The sequence below is a fragment of the Zosterops lateralis genome, assembly GCF_965231275.1.
Source record: "Zosterops lateralis genome assembly, chromosome: 11".
Lineage (NCBI taxonomy): Eukaryota > Metazoa > Chordata > Aves > Passeriformes > Zosteropidae > Zosterops > Zosterops lateralis.
Window position 1 is genome coordinate 4,629,723 of NC_139771.1, and position 22,742 is coordinate 4,652,464.

General features: G+C 43.4%; 1 protein-coding gene across 3 annotated transcripts in view; it reads left to right on the plus strand.

Annotated features, from left to right (window-relative positions):
• The window catches only part of RAD54L2 (RAD54 like 2), a 75,724-nt gene that overhangs the window by 27,039 nt on the left and 25,943 nt on the right, over positions 1-22,742 (plus strand). For 2 of the 3 annotated variants that reach the window (XM_083869575.1, XM_083869574.1), the window contains exon 2: positions 1,657-1,863. In XM_083869575.1, coding sequence (XP_083725701.1) covers positions 1,713-1,863 — 151 coding nt within the window. In that variant the 5' untranslated portion in view covers positions 1,657-1,712. Of the gene's footprint in view, positions 1-1,656; positions 1,864-15,241; positions 15,954-22,742 lie in introns of those variants that run through there. The other variant, XM_083869576.1, reaches the window with a different exon arrangement.

The window sequence follows — 22,742 nt, forward strand, 5'->3', positions numbered from 1 at the left end:
ACCACAGAAGCTGAATTAATATCTTTGGCTTGTGTAAACTGGCACAGTTCCACCTGAACTAATTCAGGTTTTGGCCTTTTCTGCCATCTGCTTAACTGAGCCAACTGATTTTGTGTGACACGTGTAATAGTGGAGGGACTTCAGTTGTCTCTGCCTGGTGTTAAAGTGCTCCTGGGACTGAGTGGTAAAAGACTTCCTGTTCCAAAGCAAATCTCTGCAAAGCCTTCTCTTCCCTTTGTTTACTTTCTTTCTGATAGTCTTCAATGTTACTGAAGAGCTGAGAGGGACAGAGCAGGAGCTGATGACTTCAGCTGGAATAATTCAGCATGCTTAACAGTTAGATTTTCAGCCCTGCTACAGGGGTGTTGTCTTTAACCTTCAGGTTTCTGAGGTAATCTGGTAACTGCTGAAACACAGCTGAAAATTACTTAAGTGTTAAATGAAATTTTAAGTGTTTATAGATATTTGAACTGCCTTATCTACTTAGAAGTTTGAGGTTTAGGTTTTTTTGTTGTTTTCAAGTGGTTGATTAGTTCTCAAACATTTTATAGTTTACAGTGGAAATGTGTTATAAGTAGGGGGCAGTGGGAAGTGAGTGATGAGGAAATGTTTCCTTCATCTTTCTTTACAGCTTTCTGGAGAATATGTGGGTAGTAATTCTTTTGCAGAAGAATTGATCAAAGATACTTATCTTTGAATACATCTTTTGCTTATGTTCCTTAAGATCAAGAAGCCTTCTGTATTTTCCTTTCTCACTGTGTTTCTTTTCATCTATCTTACACAGCTCCTTTAGGATCATTCTGTGTGTATGGAAGAGGGATGCTTAGGAGTACCCATCACTGTCCAGAAGTGATAGTGCATGATCTGAACAGATAAACTAGTGACTTTGTGATTGCCCATGTCCTCTCTTCAGGCTTTATTTTCGTGTTCTACCACAGTGTCTGCTGTGATGCACTGGAGTGGTGTAACAGAGAAGTTATGCACAGCCAGACCCAGTTCTTGTCCTTGAGAGGAAGGAAATGCAAATGTTGTCTGATCCATCCTTCGTGTTTACTTTTCTTCCTGCCCTGTTTTCAGGGCAGGAGTTCAACCTTTAGAACTGGATCTTTGTTGTCTTGTGCCCGAATTACGAAGGTAACACTGTTTCTGTTGTGTGGCTGAATCAGAGAGTTCAGCCAGGCTGTGTTGAGGAGCCAAGTGATCTTTGCAGTAGATACAGCTGAGGCAGGAGGGGGTTTCTGTCTCTGAGCCACATCTGCACACTGTGGTGGTGTTTGCAGGGATCAGGGTAACAGGTATCCAGAAGAGATGCTGACACTGATGCTTTTTTGTATGCTTCCTGTTTGGATGGTAGTGTTTTGAAATTGTTCACATAATTTATTAATTTTGGCCTCTCTGATACCAGGAATCTTCCTGCTGTGTGCATGTCAAGGATACCAATGAAGAGATGGAGTTTCTTAAATGCTGGGCCTTTATCATTATGATCCCTTTCTTATGGCATCTGTTTTCTACACAAGATTTTGTGCTTTGTCTGATATCTGTTATTTAAAAGGCTGATTTAGTTTTTTATGTGCAATAATGCTGCTATGATGTTGAGCCTTGAAGCTCAAATGTTGTGATTTGCTGGGCTCAAGTACCTCTTTTGTGTCCTTCCAGGGCTGCCTCACAGTAGAACATGAGCAGGTAATGCACAAGGAGCACCACTGGGAATCATGTCAGACGAGTCAATCTCAGGGAGTGATCCAGACCTGGACCCGGACTTGGAGCAGGAGGATATGGAAGAGGAGGAGGAGGAAGATGAGGAGGAGGCGATGGAGGAGGACAATGACGGGGATGACGAGGAGGACTTACTTGATGAAAGCAGTGAGTGAATGGGCTTGGGAATGTACATTGTTATAGAAAACTGTCTGTCACCCCTTGGGAGATTGTGTGGGGGTTAGGATTTGTCCAGCTCTTGGTAGGGAGAAGTCCTTATGTGGCTGTTTAGTTTAAATAGGTATGTATTGTATGTTAAATATGATCTCCTGGCCAAAAAATATTTCCATCATGAAAACAAGCCACAAGTATAAATTGTAAGGAGGACAGAATTTTTAAAATAACTTCAAATTTTGGGGAAGCCATTAAATAAAGAAGTAAATAAGTTGATTTGCAATTACTTGTACTATTTAAAGGATGTGGTGAAAATAAATATATTTGTTATTGGCTTACCCCATACATAAACAATTTGATGGATGCTCTGGACCATTATTGCTCATTCACAATAATCATCTTTAACAGCTGGAAAATACTCTTCTCTGCTAGCATACAGGTTGGGTTGTCCTTTGTTTGTTTTACAAGATGAAAGATGGAAGTGCTAAGTAAGTTGTCATCTTCTATCCTCACCTAGTCCCACCTGCCCTACTCCCCTTTTCAGGAGGTGAACAATTCAGGTCAGGGCTAATACAGGTGTTTGTGGGCCTGTGCTGTGCAGGTTACATTTGGGTGTTACTCGATAACTGTTCTGGGTCATGGCATGATCCTAGAAATGTTTGTTGGTCCAGAAGGGCTGATGTTCTAGGGCACATAGACAGGAATGCAGAGCTCAGGTGGGAATTCTCTGTGCTGAATTTGCCATCAAACTCTTTGTATCACAAAACTGTAGCCAGAGTCCAAGGGTATGCTCTATTTGCTTCCTTTAAAATTGCAATTTTTAATAACTTCAAAGAGTATGCAGATATTTGAATACACTTACCTAAACTAACTAAGAGTAGTTTTCCTTTACTTAGCATAGAATGTGTTAAAAACAGATACTTCTCTCTTCTTCTAGTTACTAAAGAATTTTTGGCTTCAAAATAAATTGTTGTCCTTAAGTGTTGTTTGTTTTGTTGTTATAGTCCTTCAGCCATGTGCTACTTGAAGATGCTGTTTTGATTTAAAATACTTTTATAAAAATATTTACACAAAAAAAAGGTATTCCTCTGGTTTTTTATTCACATGATGGCTTTTTCTAATGAGAAGGTAGCAGAAATTGAAGTTTTAGTTCAGGTAAGAAACAAGGGAATTCCCAGTATCAACACAGATAAGAGTTACAAGATCACACATGACTCTGTCTCAGAGACTGCTGATGATGATGTCACATGGTTTGCAGGACCCTGCAGCCCGTGGAGCAGGAGGAACTGTGACGTGGTTGCCAAACTTTTATTAACAAAAGAGAGTGTCTGTATGTCACGTCCAAGTGGGTCATTCCCAGTGGTTATTTTATCATAGACTTACGTACTTTATCATCAACATCTCTATTATTGTGAGTGATTTGTCAGGATTATTCTTTCCAAAGCAAACAAGATCAATGCGGGTATACAGAACATTGTGAACTGCTAATGACAGCTATTTATTTTCATGTTAAAATACTAGAAACATGTTTTATATTTTTGTAGTGACTAATTAAAAATAAATTTTAACAAATGTAGAAAATCATGAGGAACAGTAAACAGAATTTATATAAAACTAACATAAAATATTTTTGTGGTTGTTCATTAGGTACAAGGGAAGACTCCCTTTGTTGTGCTGAGCAATGCTAGATTGCCTGTGAGGTTTCATATTGTTCAGCTTTAATTCTGTCTGCTTTCTGGGTGCTTAGATGTATAATTATCTTCTGTGGAGGTGTCCAGTCTACTTTTCCTGATATCTCCTTACAGCTACACTCTGCCTCCAAAATGTCATTTGGCATCTGCATCACCTTAGATCTAATGTAAACCAGTGTCCTGCTCTTTAGCCTATGAAATATAACCAACTTCAGAATTAATAGGTTCATTTTATTTTGCCCATCTGATATTTGTAGTCCTGTTGCTTTGTAGACTAACCTCATTCATAAATATCATATTTGGAACAGACAGTTTTATTCATAAGAAGGGACACGGTGCTCTAATGTTTATATTACGAAGATTTTAAATAGCTTAATTTTAATAATTTCTGTTAAAACTTTGCTCTCCCTATTCCCAGCTGTGCTGTTCTCCTCCCCTCCTGGTATTGTGGTTGTTCTGATCCCACTGGGGATCCTGGGGGGATCTTTCCCTTGTGGATGGGCTCATGCATATTTCTAGTACCACAAGATTTAGATGGTTATTAATCTTCCACAGCTATTTCCTTGGAAGTGTGACAGGCTGCATAAACATTCTCCTAACTGAAACTGATTGTTTGTTTTAAATAATAGTGATTATATGAATTACAAAAATACCATTTTTACCATTTGCCTGGAAGCTAGTGGCTTTGTTTAGGATTTCCATGTATTGAGGGTGGCTCAAATAACTTAAGCACTTTCCAGTGTTAATGTGATGTTTTCCACACTTGGTGGTGGTCGATAGTATCATCTCAGACTTAGCAGTGACTTGTGTTTTGTATGTTTACCTGTTTTTGTCTTTCTGATACGTGTTGTATGTGGAGTTAATCCTTGTGTGTAGTTTCAGTTTCATAATCTTCTAGGAGTTCTTTTTACATTCTGGTACTTGAGTGCTATATTCAGTTTTGGTACATTTTTCTCATTTCTGTTGAGTTTTATTTGCATTTAGTACAGGCTGTCCTATAGGTGCTCTAGAGATTAGCTTGTACTTGTATGGTACAGGCTTTCAGTATTGAAGAACACAGCTCTTCAACCTTTGCCCCTGCCCTCAAGGAAACAAAAGAGCATGGAAAGCTAGTTTTCTGAATATTTTTGAGTGAGTGAAAGCTAATAACCACATGGCTTTCATCCTTTATCCATTTCTTCAGTGGTGGCCAGTTAATGAACCTGAACATCATGTCTAGGAGCTCTTACAGTTCTAGTTGGTTTTTTTTCCCCCTAGAATGTTCCTTCCAGAACATACCTATTCTGACCCTTACAGCCCCTTCCCCGGCTGCCAGACTGCACACCCATCCCAGCAGCACACTTCAATTCTAGCCAGAGGCTGCCACTGCTTTTCCAGCCTTGTCATCCCTGCCCACTTGGTCTGTTTTCTCATCACTTGTGGGTTGCAGCACCTGTTTTATCATGTTTGATTTTGTGATAGCAATTCGTGACTGCTAGGACCTTTTTTGTTAACTCCCTAAATTGTTTTGACTAGGAATGTGATGTACTGATGACTGTAGAGATAAAGGGCTGTTTCAAGTCCTGCACTTTTTCTCTGATCCTGGTTGTTGCTCAGGGCTGTGTAGGACTCCATAGGAATAAAAGCTAATTTGAGCAAAGAGGAAACAAACCTCCAATATGGATTTTGCAGATCATTTCAAATGCATGGACTGTTTATACCTCAGAGCTTTCCCAAGGAAAGCTGTTGAGTGTTTGAATGAATCCCACTGAACTGTTCTGTTTTTCCACTTTGGGAATGTCTCTGGATTATTCTGACTGATGTCTCTGGAATTCATTATCTCTTATTCATACATATTGCTGTAATTCTGCTGTTAATAGCAATGGCAAGTTGCTTTTTTTTCTTACTTCTGAGTATATGGGTTAAACACTTTCTTAAAGTGCAGTTTGGGGTAAAAGTAAGACATCTCTCAAAGATGTCTTAATGAGCACAAGCATTCAGACACTGTCTTCAAAGGCTCTTAATAGTGTTTGCATTACAGGGTGCATGGTACAGCAGACAGGGGTTGGAATAAGTGCTTTTAGGGTATACTAGTGAACAATTTTCCAGTACTACAGTAGTGCTGCAGTTTTTACTGTACAAAGATACCAGACAACACCAAATAATAACATATTAGATTATACTGTTGTGATAAGACAAACTCCATGGAATTGGCCTTGTTTCCTGCCCTCTCTTGTGCACTTTTTCTCCTTTCCTGTCCCCTCTTCCTTTACCAGGACTGAGAACATGTGAGCTCTGTGGCATCTCTGTTTGACTACTGGAGACCTGGAGGAGCTCCCTCTTCCCAGCTCAGACTCATAATGTTCTTCCTACTCCCTGACAAAGGGCTGGAGCAAACGAAGACTGGTTTGTGTGGGGTTTTGTGGACATACAGACTCTTAGAGAGGAGTGAATGAGAAGCATAGTTGGTTGGCACAGAACAGCAAGTCCAGGAGAGGAGGACACATGGGTGTAGTGATGTTTTGCACTGCAGTTCCTTGCCAGGGTGAGGGCATCAGGAATACTCAGAACATCTGGGGGACAGGCACATGAGGCGAGTGAGGGGGGAGACCCTTTTCCTCACCATAGCCTCTTAAAACTGCTTATCCTGCATATGACATTTGATAGCTCAAACAGAGGTACTTTTCCTTTCTGCAGCACAATCCAGAGTGTATTTCAGTAGCTGCTTTCTGTTTGAATTTGAGCTGCCACTTGGTACTCAAGAGAGTTTTGTGCTTCCCCCCTTGATACCAAGGCAGGAATTCTTGACTTCAGTTGGCAGCCACTGATCCAAACTTGAAAAGATCTTTGCTTCCCTTGAACCTTCACTAGAGGAAAACCTGTTCATTTAAATGGGTCCTGCTCAATCAGCTTTTCCTACAATTTTCATTTGGTTTTTGAGGGGAAAAATGTTAGCATGAAATTATAGCAGGTATAGATTTTGTTTAATATGGTGCTCTTTATGGGTCATCATTGTGGGGTGCAATTACATTGAAAGGAAAATCAATTCGTAGCTGCCTGGGCAATTTCTTTGTCTAATCTGATGGGAAAAATGAGTAGTTAACACCATACTTACTAAAAGTTCAGTAACACCTGGGGCTATTAAAGCTGAAATTATTTTGGAAATCTGTTTTTAAAGTCATGTGGAAGTGTGGGTTAATTTTTCTTTGAATGATATATGAATGCATTCTTGAGAGATCTGCTGCTCATTTTGGAGATGGTGTTATTCATGTACTTCCCACCACAAAGCATTCTATCTTTTCCTCTCCCCAACGAAGTGCTGGAACAAAACAAAACTGGGGTGTGTGGGAGTCCCCAGCTGGATGTGTGTGGTTGGGAACAGAGCAACTTTCTGTCCTTACAGGGGAAGAGAGTAAAGCCTTTGGTATGAATCTCTTCATTTTGCAGGCTCCTCTTCCTCAAATACATGAGTTTTTGCATTTGACTGTAGTTATTCTTATAAATTAGGTCATGTTATACTTACCTGTATGAAACTGAGAGAGAGGCAGAAGAAGAGGGTGGAGACAGTCTCCTATCTTGCTAAATGGTATCATATTCTGTATCATTTTATATCCAGATTGAGAAAGGGCCATTCTGCTGGAGATAAAAAGAAGAAAAAAGAAGCTGCTGTTAAAAAGTAATTTTCCTGCACTTTTTACCTGAAATGAATGGTCCTCCTTGTGTTGGTAAATGGAGATTGGTTCCAACAACTTGAAACCTTTTGCCTTCTACTTTTGACCAGACTGCACAGCATTTTCTATTAGGAAATGCTGGTTTTAAGTTGTCCTTCATATCTGCTAGAAAATTAAATTTATTCCTTGAGAAGAGGAGGAGCAATTAGGTACTGCTTTAATCTCTCTAGTCCTTTTAGAAAGCAGCCTTTCACAGCTGTGTCTCCAGGTGGCACCAAGGGCAGATGGGCATCCCAAGGTCGAGGCAGCCTCAGAGAGCAGAACTGTTCTTTGAGGAACCCTGCTTCCATCTGCTGCAGTGTGTGGCCTTGGTTGCTGTGTGCTTCCTGCTTAGGACTGGTGACATGTGCTTTGATCTCCTGGCCTTGTTTAGCTGGAAGCAGGTGCTGGGGCTAAGGAAAGGCACAAGCCCATCAGAGTAAGCTTGGAGTGAAGAGCAGGCTCTTTTTATTGTTTGAAAGTGGATGAGTTGTAGCAAAAGGTATGGAAAGAAACAGAAGTCAGGAGTTTCATATCTAGCAAAGCACTGAAGACAATCATGAGGGAGGCTTTAACTGTAAATTCCTCTGTGTTCTGTATGTACCTGTGCCAGAGTGGTGTGTCCACATAAATCATTATCCTGCAGTTTAATCTACAAGTGGATGTTTGCAGTGCACAAGGTGGATTTCTTGGGGAAGAAGAAGAGTGATCATTGACATAATCTCACTTTTTCCTTCTTGATGGACTTCCCTGTGTAGATTCTTTTATTTTGGTTACTTGCGGCTGGGTGCAGCTCCCTCTAGAGCCCATCAGTACTATTTTCAAGGAAGCTGGGAGGGCATATCCTGGGGGAAACAAACCTTTGCTCAAGTCTATATTTGTTGCCTATGCAATGGCTCTGGTCTTAGTAAAGAACCAGATCTGAGCTTTCGTGTACTACTGTGCACATTGATGTTCTTTACAAGCCAGGTATGCTTTCATGCTTGTATCTTTATGTAGACTGTCTTCCAAGCCAATAACTGTCTGCAAAGAGGGTGGCTTGTGTGGTATCTTGAGGGGTACAAAAGCAATCACTACCTGTAAAAGAATTTACTTGTCACCTAATATTCTGCCTATTGACATGTGTTTAAACTTAATCAAATTATCATAGGAAACTGCATTACATTAGAAAATGATCTTTATGGATCAGTGCTTAAATGTACTTTATCATATAGGTGCAGAATGTGAGGCTCAGCCTCAGATGGTTGTGGGTAACTCATGAAATGTGCATCCAGTTGCAGATAGTGGATTCATTTCTCAGGTGATGTACTCTAAGTAAGAAGTTAAGGGGGTTTTGTTGTTCTCTCAGTTCCTGAAAGTGATAAAGGTTTTGTGTCTGTTCACCATATGCTCTCTGTGTCCACCAACCTTATGTTAGAGACTTGTGTTGGTTTCCTAAGACCCAAAAAATTAGGATCTGGCCGGCTTCTGTGTTTCCACAGTGCAGCAGAATAAAATACAAAAGATGCAATAGTATTAAAGGTAGAAAGTGATGGGATGGTAGCATTCCCAGTTTTACCTGATCTGGTTACTGAGTAATACTGAAGGGTTACATTGAAATTACAGAGGCAGTTTGCCTTTCATTAAGGCAAAAGCCCCACTGATTTCTCTGGGAACTTTGCTCTGTTACAGAAGGCTGCAGATTTTACCCATTGTTTTTATCCCGGTGTTTCCTGGGAGCACAGTGTGTGTATCAGAGCAAAATGATGTTTGTGTGTGCAGTCTGAAGGGCTTGGCCCTGCCCAGCCAGTGAGAGTCCCCATCCCCAGCATATTGTGTGGACCCTGTGGCACCCAACTTCCTTGAACTGGATTTACTGGACTCACTACGTGGTGATGTTAAAGAAAAATCCTCTTGGGTGCTTTGCTGGGAACAGTCAGCCCTGGATGCTTTGTTATCTCCCCTTCTGCCGGTTGTGAGGCTGCAGGTTGCCTGGCTGGACATTCTGTTGTGTTAGGGCAGGTTCGGTGGTGGGAGAACGGCAGAGGTCCCTTGCCTGCAGCCTGTCTGCCAGTACACCAGGGAGGAATGGGGAGGCGTGTGGGAGGAGTGCTGCCTGGGCTCCGGGGGCTTTATTGGCTGATTCCAGCATTCTAACTAACCCTGTGAACTAGGTTATTCTCAGCAGGGTGAGGTGTGGCCTGAGGGCTGCTGTGGGAAGGAAGGATGAGATCCCGAGGAGCGCTGTCCCCCAGCCCCCTGCGCAGGAGGTTACGGACTGCCGATGCTGCAGCTCCGTCGCTGAGCCTTTCGCCAGCCGCCTGCTCTGTCCCAGCGCGGCGACTCTTTCCCGGTGTACTCGGCTTATCCCGAGCAGGAGGAAGCTCCGAAAGAAAACGTCGGTGACTCCCCTGCCCGCCTCCCAGGCTCTCTGACAGCGGCTTCCTTTTTGAGAGGGTGGCACAAAGTCTGGCATAGTCTGAGTGTTATATAACCTGGAGTAATGACTTGCTTTACTTCTTTAAAAGGAGGTGATGACGCCAGAGCTCTGCTTCCTTCAGAGCCGCCAATTGGGTGCAGGGACTGGCAGATCTAACCAGCTACGCTTTCTTCTCCTCTTTTCTCCCTCCTTCCCTTTGATCTATTGCGTATGATGGAATACAAAATAGAAATCTTTCTATGCAGTTCAGGAGCAGCCCACATCCATTGCTTTGCATTTTCTATATGCATGTATATGGAATTTCTCAAATGTTTTTTCGCCTTTTATCTCTTCCCTTAAAGCTGTCACAAATGTGAGAGTAGCATGAAGGTGTGGGGAGCAGGGTCAGCAAATGAGCAGTTATCAACTGAACAAAGAATTGCTCCAAGTTGTCTTCCTGCTTTTTTGACAAGCTTTGCAGGATACAGAGGTTGTGCTTTATTGGCCAAAGCCTTGCTTTTTTCTTTTCATAAAGCCAGAGAATCTCTAACAAAGGACAGTCCCACTTGCTCCCCATCCTGTTTGGTACCTTTTCCCCCCATGTACGTTCGGATTGTCAGCTTTGTACCACGCCTCACCATTGCTAATAGATACTGTATTCCCTCATCTGCAACTTCTGTAACACTGATGAAATCACATGGAAACTAATTAGCAAATTTGTAATGTGGTATTTTCCCTCTTGAACAGGGAAGGAGTGGCAAAGTCACTGCCAAATTGACCTGATGAGTGTGAAGAAGCCAAAGTGAAAATCCTCTGGTTTACATGTTAGGCAGCACCCCTTTTGTGTTCAAATCTACTAGGTGAAACGCTTCTTTGATTTTCATCTGAGTTTAAAACCATGCAAGGTCCTTAATTTCATTTTCCCCTGATTTATGTGGTATTGTGCTGGGTTTAATGATTGTTTAAATAAAATGTGCATGTAGCTATATGTTATACAAGTGTAATATTAAGTAATAAAAGTTTGGAAGGAGGTGAGGAACTGTTTTAATTAAATTAGAAGTATTCTTCAGATTTTAAATCACAATGTTACATCACAGTTATTTCCTTTATTTATCTTTTTAACTTCTTGCTTAGGCTTTAAAGAAATGGCAACACTGAACTTTTAGAAGTGTCTGGTTCGTTGTTTGGATCAAAGTATTTTTTATTAACAGTATTTTGTACTGCAGATGTTTAAAATGTCTTGATCTCATTTTCTTCAATATGCAGTTCACTGACTCAGCCTCAAAAAATTTCTAAGTAGGAGTCAGAGGATTTTATTTTCACTTGCAAATATGCAAATAGGAATGAGACAGGAGAAAGCTACAAGATAAAATCTTTTTGGGCTAGGTGAACAGAAACTTCTAGTTTAAATCTCTGTTGGAACAAATTTTGCAATTAAAACATCTGCAAGTAATCTTCATCAATGTAAAGTATTTAAATACTTGAAGCAATTTAAAAGTGGTATTTTTGTATACTCAGCTTGTGATTTATGTCAAATTTGCACATAGCTGAAAATCAATGGAATGAAATTAAGGTTGTACCAAAAAACTCTTCAGTGGGGCACAAATGTGTTGTGTCATCTACAGCAGCAGAGAAATTTAGCAAGTTACAGAAAAGAGGAATCAGTTTCTTAAAGGTAACTGGGATTGTAACTCAATGGATTTTAATTTTGATTAAAATGATGATAAATATCTATGGTATAAATTCTTCAACTTTAAATCATTACATCTTGTCTAGTAACAGCTTGTTTTCATTGGTACCTTTGAGAGTTGTGGAATCTCAAGCAGTGTGTTTTGCCACAGTGCCAGTGTGAAAAGCGTTTGCAAGAGGCACTGCATTGTGTCACTTCCTGTATTTTGTGCAATTAGATTTTTGTTACATTATGTACAACTTCCCAACCTCCCCCCACTTATGATTTGATGAGTTTGGGAAAGAAATTACACCAAGATTTATATGAATGAAGTAAAATGAGAAAAAACAGATTTATCAAATTTTATGCCTTATGGTTCTGTCTAAAACTCACTAAAGTCAATGGAAAAACTCCTCTGGTTTTCCATGGTTGGTTTAGATCTTATTAAAAAGAATTTTTATTTGCTTTGCTGTGTTTGTTTAAAAAGCAAATGATTCTCAAAGCCCAGCAATACTCAGTTGCCAGCTCAGAGTGTTGTGGAGTCCAAGTGTGATTCTGTCTGAACGGTTCTGGGTGGATAAACAACACCTTACACCGCGTCCAACTCAAACCTGGTATTCTCATGTGTTTTCTGTATTGCTAAAACAACATGGAAACTAGGACAGGGAAAGTGGCCTTAATGATATGTGTATGTGCTGCTAGCAGGTGCTACTCAAGAGTGAAATGTGGCTGTCAAGCCTCATTCACGTTCAGTAACTTACAAACAATTTGGGTTAGTAGGCAGCTTCCCTGTTCAGTGCAGGTCAGTGGGGTGTGCAGAAGGAGCTGGTGGATGTGGAGCATAGCTGGGAGAGATCAGTGGGGTGGGGAAGGGACTGTGCAGCCAGCATGGAGCAGTTGATGGTGGGCAAGAAAAGTCTTTTCTGCTTTATGGGGTGGTCATGAGGATGAACAGCCTGGAGAGAAGGGAACCACCCCAGCTTGCAGGGGCCCAGGGCAGGGTGGCACATCATAGATCCAGTGCTGCTTTCTGATGCTGTCCTTGTTGGGCTTGGATAAGGCCAGTCTTGAGCAGTCGTGGAGCTGCTCAGCCTCTGGAGCAGGGGTTGAGAGGTTCAAGGTGGACAACAGGCATGGGGCTGGGGAAGGACCTACTCCACCTTGAAGAGAATGCACGTTTTGGGACATTTTGTTGAAATTTATTTCGTTTAACTGACTTCAGTTTGATGATATTATTTGCTATATGGAGGAGCTAGTGTCCTGAAACACTTCACAGCCAAGTTACTTGTCTGTATAGACAGGTTTGGTATGAGTTTTAATGCTTGTAAATTTGCAGTGTTCAGGGATGCTGGCATTGCTGCTGGGAACACTTGTCAGCCAAATAAAAAACATGTTCTGAAGGACTTTTATCTTAATATTCTGTAAAAGCACAAACTTCATAGTGTTGTGAGTTTTGTTTTTTTTTTTTTAATTCAGGTAATCTCCTAAATTGTTAGTAAGGGAATCTCTCAGGTCACAAAAGCTTTTGAGAAGCCTCTTGTGACCTATAGCACAGTTTGTACAATTGTAAAGAGCTTGTGGTTTGAGATGAGGAAGGTGAGGTGTGACAGCTGGGTGAGATTTCAGACCCTGTAGGGGAGGGAGAACATGGTTCCTTACTGGTAAGACTGGCCTCATGGAAAAGCTATTCTGTAAATGGACTTATCTGTAACAAGATTACCTTCCGTGAGGAGATCATTTTATAAACTGACTGTTTCAGGCAGATTTAATTCTTGGTTGTGTGAATATGTGTTTATCCTGGTTAACGGTGGTGGCCTCACCAGCAGGCTCTTGTGAGTAGAAGGGCTAGAAAACTCCTCTTCCATTTTGCACACTAAGGTGAAGAAGGAAATTCCCTTTTTATTGCTGTGTGCAGAAGGACAGGAATAGGTTTCCTGTCTTCCCCAGTGTGCTGAACTTCCATTTTTCCCATGCTTGACTGCTGTAATATAGATGTGCTGTGGTTTAACCCCAGCTGGCAGCTCAGCCCCACACAGCCACTCACTATCCCCTAGTGGGATGGAGGAGAGAATTGGAAGGGTAAAAGTGATGAAGCTCATGGGTTGAGATAAAGCTAGTTTAACAGCAAAGCAGAATGAGGAATTCATCAACTCCTTCCCATGGGCAGGCAAGTGTTCAGCCGTCCCCAAGAAAGCAGGACTCCATCACAGTAACTGTGACTTGGGGAGACAAACTCCATCACTCCGGACATCCCCCCTCTCCTCCTCCTCCTTTCCCCAGCTCTATATGCTGAACATGACACCATATGGTCTGGGATATCCCTGGGGACAATTGGGGTCAGCTGTCCCAGCTGTGTCCCCTCCTAACTCCTTGCGCACCCCCAGCTTTCCTCACTGGTGGGGCAGGGTCAGAAGCAGAAAAGGCCTTGACTCTTTGTTAGCCCCGCTCACCAATAGCAAAAACATCTCTGTTATAACACTATTTCCAACACAAACCCAAAGCATAGCCCCATACTAGCTGCTATGAAAAAAATTAACTCTCTCCCAGCCAAAACCAGCACCGCATGCTTTGCGAATACCCAGTTGTATTTACGCAGTACTTGTTTTTAAATCTTGCTTCCCAGTTTCATGAATATGTTAGGTCAGATGCTGAGGTCATGTTTGCTTATTTATTCCAACCCTGCAAAGTCCTTATAAAGCCTGTTACAAGATCCTTGGCTATGCACTTTTTAAATACATTTGTCCTTCTTTTCTCCCTTAATAAACATTGTGTGCCAGCCAGGCTGTCCGAATCTGTAACATAGGTGAAAGACTGCCTTGTTACTGAGTGTCTTAGTTGTAATACGGTTTTTTTTCTTTTTGTAAAATTTATATAGCTGTAATAATGAGGAATTATCTTGGGTTTGTTTCAAAGTTGTGGTGTACCCTGAAGTACTGAGAGTGTTTTGATGGCAGCAAGCATTCTCAGTGCCCTGCTACCCTCCCAAATAAAAGGTCAAATAAAAATGGCTGGAGTCACACAAAGAAAGGGGAACTGGGCTCTGCCCTGGTTGTGCTTGCAGACCTTTAGATCAGCTTTTGCTGTTGTGAGTGCAGCTCATTGTCCTGGACTCCTGCAGGTCTGTGCAAGGGCTGTTCAGACACCGCCTCACTTTGGGTTTCTTGTGCATGTCCTGGCTTTCCCAGCACTCCCTCACCAGTTGTTTCAATAAACAGCTGACTTGGTTACATGAACAAATGCTCACTACCAGCGAGCTAATTTCATTATATATCTCTCAGCCTAGGTTTGATGTTTATTTCTGGCATTAGATATGCCTGTGAAGAGAAATGGGCATGGATAAAGTCTCTGTAACACTGAAGAAAACTAGACAGGATGGATAGCCTTTAGGGGTTCAACCTCAGCTTTAAAGGACTTGTTCTGTACTTATTTATTCTTTCTTGTGCCTGTCCTGGTGCAGATGAATGACTGGGATAAAGTAATCTCCCATGCCACAAATTCTGACAAGTTATTTCCTGAAAACTGAGAAACTTGCAGTGGTCTGCAAGCTGCTGATTTAACCAAGTGAACAGGATGCTCTTTTACCTGTTACTGTGCAAACAGGTTACCAGCTCCATCAAATTGCTCAAGTTTCAGTCTCAGTTGTCCAGGTTTCTTGCAAATTAGCAGGCATCATGCAAACAGCTCATAAAATCACAATTGTTTTCAAACCCAGAAAGGCTATACTCCTTTTTGCATCTCCTTCCCACTCACTTTTCCTTATGTGCTCTGAAACTCAACAGAGTTATGGTCCTGCGTGTCCCCTGCTCTGAAAGTCCTGTTGTCTGTTGGGATTCCCCTTGCGCGGGGCCCCACCGGAGCCTGAACGGTTATGTAAGGATTTTTATTTTATTCTCCGTCTTGGTCTCTGCCACTAGTTGAACTGGATCACAGGGTGAGTGAATGGGATCTGATCCGTACGGCGTGCAGCTCTGCTGCTCCGGAGGAGAGAGACCTCCCCCGTACACACCCACTCAGCCTCCCTGCTCCTCTTTCTCTCTTCTAAAACTCTTTTCCCAGGCATAACTCCCGCTGATCGGGAGCCAAACCGTCCCGGCAGCACAGCTCCAGGCATCAGTCCCCAGTGGAGCAGCAGCTACCTCGGGCAGGGCTGTGTTGTTTGACTCTCCAAGCAGGGGAGGAGATAGTGACAATTTTTATTTAGGCTGAACACGAGGCATATTTAAGTAGTTATATAACAGTGACCCTGGTCCGTCTCGGCTGGGTGCAGGGAGGATATATACGTACTGCTTCTCGTCACACCAGCTGGGTGAATTCAAGCACTAGGAGCTATTTACCAAAGTTATTTTCAGAAACTTTAAGTGCAGGTTTCCTTGCCTGTACTCTGGACTGTTTTATCAGGAGTCTTTTCCCGCCTGCGAGCTGAACAGCCAGTGAGAGTGGATTTAGTGCTTGCTGGGCTGTGGGCAGAGATAAGGAGTTGTCAGGAGTGACTGGAAACTTTTGTCCTGAAGACCCTGAGACAAGAATAGCAGAAGAGCTGAGAGTGTACAGCCACGGTGAACAAGTGTGCAAGCAAAGGGCTTGCCTCGTTGCGCTGAGCAGCATGCTACTCTTGGATGAGTCTCAGCAGTTTCCAGGTAGGACACAGATGGGGGATTTTGTGGGTTGATTTTTCTTTCTTTTTCTCCCTTGTTTACTTTTCCCTCTTGTTTTCCTGTTAAAGACCATTTATTTTCCCACCCCTGGGCTGAAGCACCCCACTCAGTGGCTAGTAAAAGGCATCAGAAACCAAGGCTCTTTTGTAGGTCTCAGGTTTTAATGTGCTCCCTACCAGGCAGGGGTGGAAGAGGTTGAGATTTCACAGCCTTGCAGTGCTTGTTGGCCTGATAGAGGGGACATGAGAAGGAAGCTCAGTCTTTCCTTTGTGCCTGTAATTCTGAAACCTTTGTGACATTCTGGGTCTAGCTGTTACTGTTTCTGCTGCTGTTGTGTTGTAATGCTGCGAAAGTTATTTTTTCCAAGAGAGGAGGCAGCTGTTAATAGCAGTATCGTTTTCTATCCACTGTCCTCTCCCCCCACCCCCTTAGACTTTGTGTGTATACTTTCCCTGCAACATCCTACTTGATAAGAGTTTCAAGAGCTTCTTTTGTCAGTGAAATATTTGGTGACTTGCTGACCGGGCAACAATCTGGGCACCAGGCAGAGCTGTTGGTGCTTGCTCCAGATCCCCTAATTAGTGCCTAAGAGACTGAAAGCTACTTGGCCGTTTTCCCCCTATCAAATGGAAGATGCTGGTGAAATCCCAACAGGAGTTTACAGTTTGGGGATAGCTGCCACTTAATTTGTTTGCTGGTGGGAGGATGTTGTGCGTTGGAAAAAAAACTTGGTTCAGATGTGAAGAAGTTTCTAAATTTGTAATTTAACTTCTTTCTTTGAGGTGAGGTACTTGGTGATGCCAAGCTTCTTGCACATTGTTCATGTGGCAGATACCTCCAAAGTCATGCTATGAACCTAACAGACTGATCAAAAATGTCCTCAGGAGTTCCAGCTTTGAATTCCTGGTTTATTACAGAAGTGTAGTGTGGTTGTCGTGAGGAGTTTTTACAAAATTAAGCCATACAATATTAGTTATCCATTAGTGGGAAGGGAGGGTTCTAGAAAAAAAAATCCATGCTATTTCTCTGGTTGTGGTGGCAGGACAAAGAAGCTAATTCTGGGAGAGTGTGAACTGAGAAAAAAAGGAATTACAATAGAAAATGAGTTTGGATAAATGAGGAATCTGGGTGATGATACAAGTGGCTTATGTAACTTAGTCTAGATAATAGGTATAAAAAGAGAAGACAGGGAAGGAAAGATGCTTTTGGAAATTAGACTGTAGGTCATAGATGGAGGGAGAATACAAGGTTAGAGGCCTTTCAAAAATTTTGGGTGGAAAGGTATTTATACAAAAGTAAGAGAGCAAAAGTGCAAATTAACTCTTCTTTGTACTCGTCAAGTTGTAAAGTCTGGGGCAAGGTTTGTCACAGTCTCTACCAAAGCCTCTAGCAGTAGAAAATTATCTCTCTTTGAGGAAGCTTTTTTAACTGATCTAATGAGGTTCTGTTCTGGCTGGTGGATCCAGGAGAGTCTCCATCACACTTCTGCACTACCTTCCTGTCCCAGGAGAGATGATGATAAACTGCACAAGGTCACTGAGTGAGTCTGTGGAGAACTTACATATTGTGTTCTTCCCTGGTTTTGTGCTTCAACCACTGAGCAATGTTTCTTTTCCTCTCTGGTTTATATGGCTTTTCCTCCCTCCAGGTGCCTGAACACTTCTTTGGGGTCTCCAAAGTAGCAAGCTCCTGTATATGCAGTGCTGTGATACCTTTTTGTTATTTTAAAAATGTTTCTGAAAAGTTAGAGCAGATTTTAATTATTTTATGGTAGCACCCACGAGCTAGTAAATCAAAGTTTAGTGCAGCATACTATCTATTCACCTGTTGTCCCGTGAGAAAAATGTCTTTTATGTAAAGATCCCTGTTTCCTCCTCATGTACTTATATATTTCTTTTTTGATAATAGAGGTAATTGTCATTTTAGCTCTTAGGGTGTTGGGTATTTTGGGTAAGGGGATCCTTGTGACATTGTGGCTTCAATTTGTGTGAGTCTGATTGCCATAAACAACTTCGCAGCCTTTTTTCAAACTCCTTTAGCAGCCACCAGTATTTTGGAAAGGAAAACTAGAAACAGATTGTTCTTTCAGTGGTGGTGTTTCATCCTGGTCTTATTAACTTTCTCTAGTGCTCTTGGTCACTTTTCTGGCTGCAGTTGATGAGAGAAGTGCCAGTGGAATGCGGTGGCACACAGGCTCTGACCCAACAATTTGAATTTTTCTCCCAAGTAATGCTTCCCTCATTAAACAGAGTCCTTAAAAATTCCTCTGAAATTACTTTAGAGACTGAGGCAGAAAAAGGGAATGTAGCTGAAGTTATGTGCTTTGTTAGGATTCTAAAAAAAAATTCCCCGACTGTGTTTTGTTTTTTTCAAGTAGGAAATTATATTTAAGGAGAAGAAAGAGAATAGTGGGTTAGAGCATGGGACAGGAAGCCAAAAACTTGAGTTACTCAGCACTGATACCTACTTGATTGCTTTTAGTTTCCTCCTCTGCAAGGTGGACACGAGGGTGTTTCACAGGTTACTGTGAGGAGCTCTTAATGCCCATGAACTCCTTTGACACGGACTAGAATGTAAATGACACTATGATAATTTTGAAATCACTCCTCTCTTATACCACTGCCATCAAGAGCAACAACAAAGGAGGACTCAGATGCTGGAAGATGCCTTGTGTTGGGATTATTTCCCATGCTGCTCTTTTAAATTAGGAGTGTTACCTGTCATCTCCCTGTCCTTGTTAGCAGGTCCTGAGCAAAGCTATGGTGAGAGCTTGAGGCAGAGATTAGGGTTCAGCTGGTGCTTGTTGTTTGTTTGCCATTTTGGTGGCCTTGGGAGTGTGTGGCCGCAATAATCCCTTCTTTATTATTTCTCATTGCTCTGAGAGTATGCCGGTATAAAGCTACAACTCGCAGCTACCTAGTGTAAATTAATGCTTATGTAATCATTGCATAATGCAGAATGCTTGCTCCCCTACTCGTCCTCTTTTCTTAGTCCCTGAAATTTATCCCTAGAAGAGTTATGGTAGCAGCCAGCTGGATTCACTGTGCTCGGAATGTGTCAAGCCCCCGTATGCATCTATTTTCTGAAGCTGGAAAGGTGAAATTTATCTTTGTTACCTAAATCAATATTTAGCCTCCTCAATAAACTAGATCATATTTCTCCTGTTTTAAAAAGCTTCAAACTGTTGTGAAAATAAGTAAGGTTAAATCCATTTACTTGTGGTTTAGATTCCCATGGTAATTTTCATAATCTGGCTGACAAAACTCTATTCTGGGTTACTAGTTAACTGGGATAACCAGAAAGGGGAGGTTTCAGTTCCCTCCTGCGCACAGCTTGTTGAAAACTTCCCAGCATACAGCCTGAAACACTTCCTGACTCCAGAGCAGTAGCTTTATGTAACTCATTGCTCTCGCACACCCCTGGCTAAAGGACAAATGTGACCGATCCCTGCTTCCCTTGCTACCTTAGTGGGCCTTTCCTGTCTTTGTTTCCCTGTGTTCACTAATGCCCACAGTGTCTGTGCAGGAGAGGGGGCACGGCAGGAGGGAACAGTTTCTGTTTGAGGACTTTCATCGGGAAAAGTACTTTTGATTATGTATCTAGAAGAGGGATGGCAGGTATCTGTATCTCTCCAGGTGCTGCTGTCTCAAAGCACTATGAAAATGTTTGATTTGAAATTTCACAATCCTCTTTTGAGCATATTGGAGCTGGAAATGGATCCAAGATTGCCCAGTCCAGAGTAACCACGAGCCTGTGGTGCCTGCGAAAGGGAGGACAATCTGATGGGCACCTCACCTGGGCTGCATTCAGGGACTTGTGCAGGGATGGGAGGAAGTCCTGGAGGGGCTGGGTCCCAGAGCAGGTACCTGCCACACTCCAGTGGCAATGGGGTGCCAGTGCCTGCGAGCCTGTGCTATACAACAGTTATATAAGTGCTCTTTGGTGTTTATGTAACCCGGTCTCAGCGTCTGCAGCACTGAGGCCCAGCCAGAACAAGATCTCTTGGGTATTTGGGGCCTGGTTTTGCTTGCATAATCCCAGGGTTGGAAGATATATCGCCTGTCACCAAAGTTGGCTGTTGGATATTCCAGTTTGCCTCTTGGCACTTCTTGGCTGCTTCCTTGCCCTTTGGTTTCTGGATGATACGTTCCTTACTCCTGTCCTTCAATTCTGCTGCCTTTTGTTCTTGAAGGATTCCTTCAGGCCAGGAAAGGAGTTTTATTCTGCAGCATAACCTCATCAGCAACTGATATGCTGGAAGATGTCTGAAGGAAAAAAGAAGGGCAGTGCTACCTTGTAATTTATCTTTTAAAGTTTTCCATTGATTTGGGCTTACTGGTTGCCAAAGGAGACTGGAGGTGGGTTTGACTTGTGCGTGCTCAGGGTCTGGTTCACTCCTCATGCCCACAGAGTCAGTGCTGACGGCTTTTTCTTTAGAGCTCATCTCTTCCCTCCATCCCCTGGTCCTGCACTGGGGACAGAGGCCGCCTGCCGTCCCTCACCAGCAATCCGCAGATTTCATGTAGGTGTCTTGAACCCACAGTGAGTGATCACTTTCCTGATACTTAGAGAAATGAAAAACATGTTACTCAGACTTCAAGCAGTGCTCTTTGTTATACCAACATGACAGACTCTGTGTCTGGTTACAGTGACAGGTATGAGCGACAGACCTGGGGTGGTTAACTCCTGGATAAATCAGCAACGGGAATGAAGATGTACGTGCTTTTTGACAAGTGAGGGAAGCTTCCCCTGGGAGCAGGCTCAGCCCGAAAGACGCCTTTGTGCCTGGCAGTACCGTGGCTGTGACTCAGCAGGACAGCAGGCATGGCAGCCGGAGCAGGGCTGGGGCCGGGGCAGTGCCGGCAGTCGGTCACTGCTGTGCTCCGTGGGCCGCGTTCCGCTGGAGCCGGGCGGGGACAGCCTGGGCCGGCTGCCGCTCCCGCTGCCCGCGGCTCACGGCCTGCCTGCCCGCTTGGCCAGGGTGCACTGCCTGGCCTGGGAGCTCCCACAGCCGCGGGCTTGTGTGGACAAGCGGACAAAAGGCTTGTCCCGGCTGTCGTGCTGGCAGCAGCGGCAGCTGCCGGTGACCGGAGAGGGGCGGCCGGGCGCGGGGTGCGCCGTGCCGGGGGCAGCGCGGCCAGGCGCGGGTGCCGCGGCCGGCACCGGGGGGCAGGTGTGCCGGGTTATATAATACTTACATAATTAGGGCTTTGTTAAGCGCTGGTGGCTGGGAGGGGCGTCCTGCTGTCGAAGACTGAGCCCGATTATTTTCCGGGAACAAAGTCTTGTTGCTAATTAGCTGCCCTGACAGCGGCTGCCCCGAGGAGAGGCTCGAGTTCCCGAAGGGGCTGCGTCCTGCTCTGTCCCGCTCCGACCCCCTCTGAGGTGGCTTTCCCAGTGCTTTGGGTGGAAGCAACCCGGTGTTGATGTTTGCCGTCTCTGTGCCTCTCCTGGGTGTTGCAACAGGTAAAGCCTGGAGGAAGGGAGTCTGAGCTTTTCCCTTACTTTCACCTACATTGTACTCAAGGGGTTTCACAAGGACTTTCCTGCTTCCAGCCCAGCCTTGTGGTGCTCAAGTGTTTTCACACAATGCCACCTCTGAGAGGGGTGCTCTGTGCAGACACAACTTCTCCCTTCTTGCATGGCATCCACGCAACAGCTGCACCAGTTGCATGCAAAGAATATTTTGAAAATATTTCATTTATATTGCACAGCTGAGTACAGGATGAGCCAGAGGACTCTTGATGTTGCCAGCTTCCGAGCTGATTGCTGTGCTGCAGTTAGAGAGCCGCCGTTCTTTGTGAGCCAGGTACAGTTGCACTCTGGCATCACCTACTCACCCCTCCAGCTCCCAGCACACTGGAGAAACATCATGTAACCCCACAGAGCATCTTCCAGGCTGTCTGAGCCTTTGCAGTCTGGCTTGCTCTGCGGAGTTGCTCCTCCAGCCTTTGGCACTCCAGTTGTAGTTCAGTGTGTCAGAGTTGCAGCTGGAGCTGTGCAATTAGACTTTGTTGTGCCATCCCTCGGTGCTCCTCCCATTCCTGCTTTGACAGCTCAGTACCGGCTGTAGTAGCACTAGCTAGTATTAGCTAGTCTCTGACAGGCTTTTGCCCACAAACTGCACAGAAGTTCCCAAAAGGCCTACAATAATATTTAACTGGTCTTTGTTCTTTGTGCAGTACAAAAGAAAGCTCCCAAAGTAAGAATTAACTGCTCGCTGCTCTGCATGCAGCTACCTTCCTCACCATGTATGCACCTCCCTGTCCTTAGGGTAGGAAATAATGCCTAAAAACTCAGCAAAATTGTCCTCTTTGGTATCCTGAGTTTCCATAGTGAAATGATTTTAGAAATAAACAGGAGTCTGATTTTCAGTGCTATGTCTTTCCTGGAGTCACTGGAGTTACCCTGGCAATGAAACTGGTTTCACAGGAGGAGGTGTACATACCTCTAGCTAGCCCTGTTAGTTGGCTAGTAACTGAGCAGTAAAGAAAGTCACCACCTTACTCAGTAGTTTGTCCACTGAGGGGTCTCTTGGATCTTCTTATGCAGCAACCTCAGGTGGGAGACCTTCAGATCTTCTGAATGGGAATTTCTGTACTCCTAGGAGTGCTGACTGTTGCTAGAGCCAAACTGTTGATGCACAGACATTTGGAGTTACTGAAGTCTGCCTTGGAGCATGGAGATTGGCTATAACACTGTTTTTCACTTACCTTGGTGTCAGAAGACAGTGTTAATTACACAAATGTCACACCTCAAAACAACCTGCTG